At 38.7% G+C, this 9,277-nt stretch overlaps 3 protein-coding genes across 4 annotated transcripts; 2 read left to right on the top strand and 1 right to left on the bottom strand.

The window, feature by feature from the left end:
• LOC104722525 lies at positions 14-1,783 on the top strand. The gene is made up of 6 exons (XM_010440705.2): positions 14-432; positions 546-636; positions 767-927; positions 1,015-1,042; positions 1,284-1,392; positions 1,499-1,783. Exons 1-6 carry the CDS (start codon positions 160-162, stop codon positions 1,578-1,580), a joined length of 744 nt encoding a protein of 247 aa, XP_010439007.1. The 5' UTR covers positions 14-159; the 3' UTR covers positions 1,581-1,783.
• LOC104722524 lies at positions 2,027-9,267 on the bottom strand. 2 transcript variants are annotated; one of them, XM_010440703.2, is made up of 21 exons: positions 8,580-9,267; positions 8,008-8,180; positions 7,855-7,926; positions 7,566-7,700; positions 7,260-7,378; positions 6,873-7,175; positions 6,582-6,669; positions 6,377-6,482; positions 6,192-6,305; positions 5,558-5,721; positions 5,346-5,466; positions 4,715-4,939; positions 4,441-4,631; positions 4,123-4,290; positions 3,946-4,051; positions 3,651-3,791; positions 3,351-3,512; positions 3,071-3,271; positions 2,659-2,853; positions 2,510-2,581; positions 2,027-2,416 (listed from the first exon to the last, which is right to left on the bottom strand). In XM_010440703.2, exons 1-21 carry the CDS (start codon positions 9,033-9,035, stop codon positions 2,264-2,266), a joined length of 3,465 nt encoding a protein of 1,154 aa, XP_010439005.1. In that variant the 5' UTR covers positions 9,036-9,267; the 3' UTR covers positions 2,027-2,263. The 2 variants fall into 2 exon arrangements, with proteins under 2 accessions (XP_010439005.1, XP_010439006.1); XM_010440704.2 differs by having other exon boundaries at positions 3,651-3,788.
• Positions 2,121-2,262, top strand: LOC109127247 (the record flags this gene model as incomplete). Its single annotated transcript, XM_019231806.1, is given in 2 exon segments — positions 2,121-2,138; positions 2,140-2,262. Coding segments are annotated over 2 exon segments (141 nt in total), but the record flags the coding sequence as incomplete, so codon positions are not given.

Raw genomic sequence — 9,277 nt, 5'->3', positions numbered from 1 at the left:
TTTTTTTTTTTTTTTTTTTTTTTCAATTATCTCGGTCGAAATAAATAAATTAGATAGGTCGCCAATCCAACAAAGGGCGAAAAAATTGTGGAGCAGAGGAATCAATTCGTCTTCAATCTTTCTCTTTGAGCAGCAGATCTTTCCGATTTCGCGGCAGCCATGGAAATTGAGGTCTCTAGCTTGTCCCATGATACCGAGAACAAAGGAAATCGCATCGATTTGGATAGTATTCGTGTCAAGCGTAAGACGTTGCATAAATTGCTTGAGGATTGCCAGAAAGCTCTTGAGCTGCTTGAACTTACCGATAATCCTAGTCCTTCCGGCGATGATAACGGCGGCGAACAGAGTGAATCACCGGAGGAAGAGGAGGAGGATTCGGACAGGGAAGAGTCGTCTTCTTCTTCCGATCCAGGAGATCCTGAAGCTGATAACGTATGCTTTCATATATATATATATGTACTTTACTCCCTTTAGTTCGTAGGATTGTGGTGGAGGATAGCTTAGTTTACTCGATTCATGATTCTGTGATTTGTTTACTTTTGCAGTTTTATGATCTCATCAAGTCTAGAGTTGAATGTAATGAGTTTCGTGAAAGGATAGAATTAGCTCAAGTTTCAGTTCCTCAAGATCTTTCTGGTAAGTAACAAGTTTCTGTTTGTTTATTTGTTTGTTTGTTTTACCTCAATAAGATGATTTTTGCCAATGTATGTGTTATTGGTTGTAGAGATGAACACTTTTAGTGATATATAAGTTGTTGAATTTGCAGAAGATGGTAGCTCTTGGGACGTAGTTAGTGAAGATGATGTATGGGGTGAGGAATATATGGGTCAAACGGAAGATGATTATGTCCTTGTTAGGGAAGAAGATATAGCAGACGGTATCGCTTGTTTCATGGCTACATATTTATCATCCCTTAAGCAGACTAAGGTACACTTAATTATACGCCTTTCTTGCTTTATGTCTCGAGTTATGAATGTCTCATCGACTTTACACGCAAACTTATTTTGAGTGCAGGATATATCACCTGATCAGCTTCAGAAAGGTAAATCTTGAACTTCCATCTGTTACAATAACGAGTACCTATTTCTGCTTTGTTATTCTCTCGGGGGGAAAAGTTAGTAGTAGTTTAAGGTTTTGTTGTAGAGAACGTCAAAACTCTTTCTTCCCCAAGACCCAACTTATCTTTTCAATCCCCTAAACTCCCTTTCCAACCGTCTGCTAGTGATGGTGACTCTTATGTCTCCTTATGATATTAAGAGTTTGCGTATGAATTGGCATTGTAGCACTTAGCACGATGTTTTCAGTGAAGAAGAGAAAAGGGAAGCTTCGTAAAGCGTGGGAGGGAAGTAAAGTTATTTACAATGTAGCATCATGGAGCGCAACTGCGATAGGGTACATCGAGCAAAAACATCCTCTTTAATACTATATCTTGTCAGTAGTTTGTATGTCTGAATGTTTGACATTGTCTCACTGATCTAATTGCCCTTATTGGTAACAGGATATATCAAAACCCGATGATCCTGAGTATTGCATCAAAAGCCTTCTGGATGTCGTGCCAGGCTATATCAAAGCTTGTCTGAAAGTATAGACACTTGATCGTACCTTACAACAGCCTTGTCTTGGCAATGTTCTATATATCATTTAATTAATCTCTGTACATATGCCATTTGTTGCTTCTTCAATCTCTGTCTGTGATATCCTCCTCCCTTTTCCATTGTATCCTGAACATGCAATCTTAATGATTCGTTTGATCTCTCAATTTGATATGCCAGCTTGTTCTGAAGTCAAGTGTGATAAGCTCTTATTAACAACAATACTAATACTTATAATGTGATATAACTCTTAAATCGGGATGCCTCTGATAACTTTTGAAACACCATTGGCATCGTTGACATGAAATTCAACTCCGGAAGATTGCCTTGAAACTTCCCTTATTGCTTATCAGCTTTGCTAAAGATTTATCGGATTTATTGCTCTTAAACTTTTGGAATCTAATACTTTGTCACGTTCATTCAAATTTAGTAAATAGTTTTGTAGTAAACTTTACTTCATCGTGTTGTTAACTCGTGTCAGATGTGATGCCAGTCTTGTAATATATTGACATTTAGTACTAAAGAAAAATGTGGTAACCATTTTACTTTTATTATACATCTAAAGCTTTCTGAAGGTTTCGACAATTCGCTCCACCAAGCAAAATACTTGCAGCTTCAAGCAGATGAGCAAATGAGATCTGAACCTTGCAGCCTTTTTAGCTGTTCGATGCTTAGTAGTAGAATGACTTGGCTTTATTATCTGCAGTGTCCTTGCAAAGAATCGACCGAACCTCCATTATTGATCTAGGAGGCTCCAGGTCTTGCTCTCTTAACGAGTTGCCAAGCAGTTGTTGCATCTGTGCTGCAAATGTATCGTCTAATATCTGAAAATACGCATCATTCCACATAATATTGTAAGATCAGGTGAAGTCTTGACTCATACAATTTAAGTTACTGCAGTTTTTATTGGCACTTACAGAGACAGCAACTCTAGAACCCTTGTACCAAGCTCTATTCTCTTTCCGGTTCTCCAAAAAGGTTAAAACAATCTGTCACGCACAGAAGAAGAGTTAGCTCTCCAACACCACAAAACAAATATTCAGGATAGGGCATTAAAAATAGTTACCTGCCCCATTCGATCCCAATATCCTCGAGACAATGCGATAAAGACATGTGTCTCACAAACCGAGTGTAGATGATTTACTGTGTTGGTGAGTTGCTCCTTTAGGTTATTCATTTTGCTTCTGATGTCTGATTCTCCAACGCTTTCTTTAGAATCTTGTAGAATCTTCTTCAACATTGTTGTCTTTTGTAGCTTGCTCTAAAAAGAAACAAAATAAATGATTACCACACAAGCACATACTAAAAGGGAAATTTTCAAACATGCTTTCCAACGAGATAACAAAACAAGAACAAACACTACAAATCATTCTATTTTTGATGCTGAAAACATATATCAATCAGCTTCTTTCTTTTATAAGATTTCAGCCCTATAACATACGAATAGCAAGGAAATAAAAGAGTTAAGGGAAACTCACATTTTCTACAAGTTTTTCAACCACAGCCTGAAGGTAACTACGAAACTTGGCTCTGAGCATCACTGTCACCTCAGAAAGACGATCACCAGGAGCTGCATTCCCACCATCAGGGATGCATGACGACCATGCTTTAAATTTAGCCTCTATATTAGGCCGTAGAACATCAAGCATCCTCTTCATGGAGTTTAATAGAATACCCAGCTGCACCAAGCAGATACAGAAACATCTCACCAAACAAATCTTTTTATTTGGGAAAAAAATGTAGGAACATTATGCTCACCTCATCCGGAACTACATATGCAATTACAGATCTTTTAGTCAGCTTTTGGACATATTTGAAACTTAGTTTTTTTGGAGCCAAGTTTTCTTTGAGAGGTGATAAGACATCTGCATACTGCTTCTCCAGAGCTTCCACAGTTGCTTTTTCAACATCAGCAATGGCCTAAAGAAATACAATCAATGTCAGCCTATTCACACCAAACATGTAATGAAGTTGTAAGCTTATAACATGTAATGGTATGTACAAGCAATATCTTCATAATCGCAAAATCAAAAAGCATCAAGGAACAGCTAAACTCACACTCTCCAGAACAAAGATATATTCTGGCCATCTGGAAATGATAACGTGATAGTCTTGAATGGTTTCGTTCAGCCTCTTATACATTTCATCAACAAATGGAGTTGTTGAATGTTGTGTCCTGACTCCAGACCATTTTACCTGCTTGAATGACAGTTCCGTATTGATATGATAAAAAGAAGTTAGTTTGAGGAAAGAGAGACAAGGGAAACTAATTTTGCTTATCCGTAGCTTTGATTTGAAATCGAAGACAAAAGAAATCTGAAGGAAACCTCACAAAAAGTATCAGTATACATACCTTATCAAGTTTTAAGGACTCAAGTAATGAAAGGCGTCTATCTTGAATCCAAATCATGATATATAGATGGAACAACTCTTTTGCATCAACACCTCCTTGGATAGGACTGTAAATTGAAATATGATGCCAGTCAAAAATAACAGACAATCAACAAATCAAATAATCTAAACAACCTACCTAATGTTCCAGTTGGAAAGATCACGTTGAAAGTCTGCAGTTGCAATCACAAGCTCTGCAACTGTTGGCGAAGGGCCCGAGGGCGGACATGCAACAAGGAATGCTCGAAGTCTATTGCAGAGATCAGTGCTATATATAGACGCTGACAGGTTTGGAAGGTCAAGGAAACTGCATATAAAAATATAACAAACACAGGGGAAATCAGCAGCTGCTAGAAGATTCTACAAGAGCTTTAAGTGCAGTACACACATCTAAACATCTCAATCACAGAAAATTTGATAACATAATGTACAACAGTGGTTCTACTTGCAAACTAACCTGGGAAGTATATCTTCATTTTGGATCTCAATATCAGTATAGATCTCATTCTTTACATTCTTGCAGACCATAGTCATTTTCTGGTAAGCAGAGGACATTGCAGATGTATCCCAAAAATTGGGCTCGCTGTTATTAGCAACAAACTCATCTGTCTCACACAAGTGCCTTCTAGATCTCTTCTTTGCTGCTGCCTATAATTGAAATGATGCCAAATAGATGAGAAAAATGGCTGATCAAGAGTAAGGTACGGCAATTGAGAGGCTGTATGCTATACCTGGAAATAATGACAAAGATTAGTCTGATCCTCCGGAGACAAGACATCGTGCAGAAGCGTGTACAATTTCACAGCAGGAGTGAGCGCTGGCGCTGGAACTCCTGATGCAGAACTGACCACATCAATCATTCCAGAAAATGAAGACTCGTCAAGAGATTTGTAGTTCTCGAAGACCAGTTTCAGAATCTGCTCTATCTGGTCCTTGATTTCATTCAGGATCCGATTCTGTTGAAAGCAAAGACACAAAATAAAGATCCTTAAGCAGTCATAAGCAGAAAGTATATTATGCTTCCAAAGAAGAAAAATTCAACAGCAAACAGATTAACTTGGGTGATATTAGATATTGTCTGATGCTTAAATATGTCATGTTAGCAACTACGAGGATTCTAATCTGTCATTCACCATTGTATTTACATTTTACACCTATGAATATAATGGTGAATAACACAGGAAAATTTCTAGTGTTGTGCTCTAAAGTCAAGTATTATGATCAACGTAAACAAGCTAACTTTAGGGTCATATCATGTCCGTACCTTAACTTGAGGCAAGAAATACGTAACTCCAAAACCCACACACACAAAAAAACCCGCAAAGTAAATTAATAACAGATAACTGCAGAGTGCATATGTACCTCTTGATGACTCAAGGCGCTCTTGCCATTTCCCTTCATGATGACAGGTGTTAATAAGTCATGCACCAAATGGAGACAGTCGGAAGTCGGTGTAGCGACATCCATTACATAGGACAAGTATCTAAAAGCAACAGATAAAGCAAGATAGAGAAAACGGAGTTATAGCATATCGCTCAAATAATAAGAATTAACAGAAAGTGAGTACAATATACCTGAGCTTGGTGTAGACATCTGAAATCCCATAGTAGGTGGCAAATTCTTCCAAAAGCCATTTCCATGAACCATATAACAATAAGTTTCTTTGCTGAAACCGCTGCATTTTCAAGGCCACTTCCAGGACTAGGTCATATGCGACTGTCTCCGCAACAGAACCACACTAAAGGAAGATGAAAAAGGAAATCAATACACCAAAATCAAATTAACACAACATAATGAGTTTTATCGGTGTTCAGAAACATAATCTTCAGAGGATAGAAGATATATCTTCAAAAAGTTTTGAGAAACGTTTCAATTAATGGACTTAGAAATGAACGAACTGAATGAGGAGCTGAAAATACCTTAATTAGCACTTAGATAGCCATAACAACTTATCAAGTCTAAAATCAACAAATATAGTAAGATAATATTTTCTGGTCAAAACAGCTTATATTTTCTGGTCAAAACAGCTTAGTACTATGAACAAGAGAAGAGGCTATTGCTGTACGAGATAAAGCTTTAAATATGGTTAGTAAATGGACTGCTCGAGTCTCTCTTAGTATACAACAAAGAAATGCCAGTCCACTAACAGAGCGCAAATCAGAAGAGAGATTACCAACAGAATATATAATGAGTCATTTGTTAACCCACCTTCAAATGGCTGTTATCATCAAAACTTGCCGAATAGTCAATATAGAGCTGGAGTCTGCCCACAAGTTGATGTTCTGGCTCACGAAAAACAGACCACCAACGAACTTTCTCAGCCTGTATGTTTTCTTCATTAGAAGCATTTGAAACATAGCAACAAATTAAAAAGGCAAGTCAAAGCAACTTACCGAATCTTCAGAAATATTAGCTAGTTGGACAAGCACACGCCCAAAATCCTTCCCCGTCGGATCAAGGATCTCAACAATCAGATCATCTCCATGACTATCAGGAAAGCTGTTGAATTTCCATACAATTTGTCAGACATCACACATATGGAAAGTTGCCCCACGTGGTTTTGGGAGAGTGGAAAGAAGAGTTGGGAACAGAACATACAAAACATGGCTTTCACCAGATCCGGGTTGCATCACAATGGCATCATCTTCAGCTAAGCTTTTCAATCTTAACTTACACGAGTATGTTTCTGAATGACAGAACCAAACGATCAATCAATATTTATTAAAGTTCTTGTACAAAAACAGAGAGTAGAGAAGTGGGAAACATGGAGATACAATTTCTTTTTAACTCACATACTGGCATATATATGGCATATTATCGTTAAAAACTAGGATGCTAAGTAAAGTTTATTCTCCCCGAATAGGCAAGTAGTTAATAATTTTCACATACCTTGTACAACATCATAAGACGTTGAATTGTTACGTAGACTTGTGACACCAGTTTTCAGGAGACCAGAGACTTGTTTTAAGTACTGTGTACTGGCATGCACATATGCCAGACTTTGACGAGGAAGAGATGAACCATTGGCCGGTACACGGACATGGATCTTCCTAAGAGCCCGCCATCCAGAAAATAAGCGTGTTGACATATTGGAAAAGTGAATCCGGATTTTCTCGAACTTTATCAATGATGGCTTCAAAGATGATATACTACAGCCAGTTGGACCATCCAAAACTGTTTTAACACGTCGTACTGAACAAGCAGACAAATTTATTTTACGACTATTGATTATAAGAGGGGTAGCCAGAAAGCAGATGGAACAAAATTCAAGTTTACCTTGCACCTTCATTTTGCCAATATTTTTTTTTGGTTTAGGCGCAACTCCTTCGTGCGCAGCTTGTGAAGATCGCTTCGCCAGAAGCTCCTCCTCTGATTGCAAAAGGAGCTGCTGCAACCTGTTAGTCAGTATTAGCCCAAGTACAGATCTGTTATTCAGTAATTTGGAGGCATGAGGACGAAAAAATATCCTTCAACTTCAGTTTGCATCAAGAAATCTAAACTATCTATCAAGGCAATAATATAGAGAATTTGAAGAATACATATGAAAACTAAGAAATGAGCTTGGAAATATAATAAACTCACCCAAATGCTTCTCGTAGAAGAGCACACTCATTTTCCAAAAACATGGGAGCCTCCATGCAACCCGTTGACCACGCATGCAGGCAAAGTCGTACACATGCATCATAGGAAACAACAGCATGCCATGGCCCACGAGAACTGTATCAGGGTACATAAAGAAGCGACAGAGTGATTAAAAAGAATACTACTTGTTTACTAAACTGACTGAAGATAACATCGGGTTTTCCCTATGTATCTAGTGATCTACATCGAATTTCTCAAGCAATGAAAAAACTAATCAGAGCAGAACTACCTCGCATGAAAAGTTGGTAACCGAGCTGGATGTTGATCAGGTGGCCCAGATGACTCAGAAGCAGCACTACGTCTATAGGAATAGAAGCAAAAAGTGAATATGGTTTATCAAACTGAGAACTTATTTCATCTAACAAGCAAAAAAAGGAAATACCTATTAAAGTGGCCAGTCTTTCTACTTTCTACACAATCTCCTGTTTTGACTTCTGAAACCTGAACGCTTGAAGTTTCTGGTTTAATTTCTTCAGATTCCTCTGCTGCCCCGGAAAATGGAGGGGCACTGGGTATATCGCTCACTTCTTCAGAAGAAAACGTCTCATCAGGCTCCTGCAATATAAACAAGAGGTTTGAGAAGATCAATAAGGAAACAAATCCTATAAGCATCATTGTTGTTCCACAACTATACGAGGGAATACAGACATATATCAAACTTAAACAAGAAAAGCAAGTCTTGCTTAGTGATACATAAAGACCTTTTAGCATCAGCTAAAGCACAAACTCATGACCAGATTTTGACATCGTTATGACGATTATCACAAAATCCAAATCTTCAGACCAAAATCAAATAAGATGAGAACAAAACGCGATTGCAAAAACCATTCCATATCTGCCATTTTATTAGTAATTTTAGCTCTAAGAACGCGGAATAATCATCCATCAAACTAAATGTCATCAAACTAAATGTTCTACGATCAGAGATTTTAACTCGAAAGGTTAAGGTTAAACCTTCTCGACGGTTGCTCTCCCGTTCGTCTTAGGGAAGTGAGTTCGTTCCACCTGAGATACGCCGCCACCAATCCTCCCAGCTGTCGGCGGTGGAGGAGAAAATTGCGAGCTAGTAGCAGAATCCGTGGATTCATCCTCCTCGTCAGTATCACCATCAAATCTGGGTCCCGTTAGTTCGCAAGCACCGACCAAAGTCTCTCTTGATGAGCTCACCTCGGAGTAAGTATAATAAGACGAGTTTCTACCGTAGCTGCGACCAACGGCGCTGGAGACTCTACTGTCCTCGGGAGACGAGTCGAGAGACGCGTCCTCGGAATTAGTACTCATACCGTCTTCGGAAGTGACGTCAGTATCGGCCACCGCTAGGGTTTTGGTGACCGGAACAGGAGCTGAAGGAGATACGCGGCCGTCACGAACCTTGGGAGCAGGTAATCTCAATTGTCCGTCGGGGATCATCGCGAAATGTGAAGTTGAAATCGAAGCACAAGTGCTATTTAGTTGGGAAGGAAGTTGCTAAAATTGAGCCAAATCCAAATGAAGTCTTGCTTTAGAAGAGAGATTTGTGGAAGAACTCAGAGAAAAACCTTCACAGATCGAGCTTGAAATTGCAATGGAGGAGACTAGGAAAGCTTAATCAGGAAGCTTTCACCGAGAAGAGAGAGTGGGAGAGAGACGATTGAAATCTGTGTGCACACTTC

The sequence above is a fragment of the Camelina sativa genome, chromosome 11 (genome assembly GCF_000633955.1).
Source record: "Camelina sativa cultivar DH55 chromosome 11, Cs, whole genome shotgun sequence".
Taxonomy (NCBI): Eukaryota; Viridiplantae; Streptophyta; class Magnoliopsida; order Brassicales; family Brassicaceae; genus Camelina; species Camelina sativa.
The sequence above is the reverse complement of the archived record's forward strand: the minus strand, read 5'-3'. Positions and strand labels throughout refer to the sequence as shown.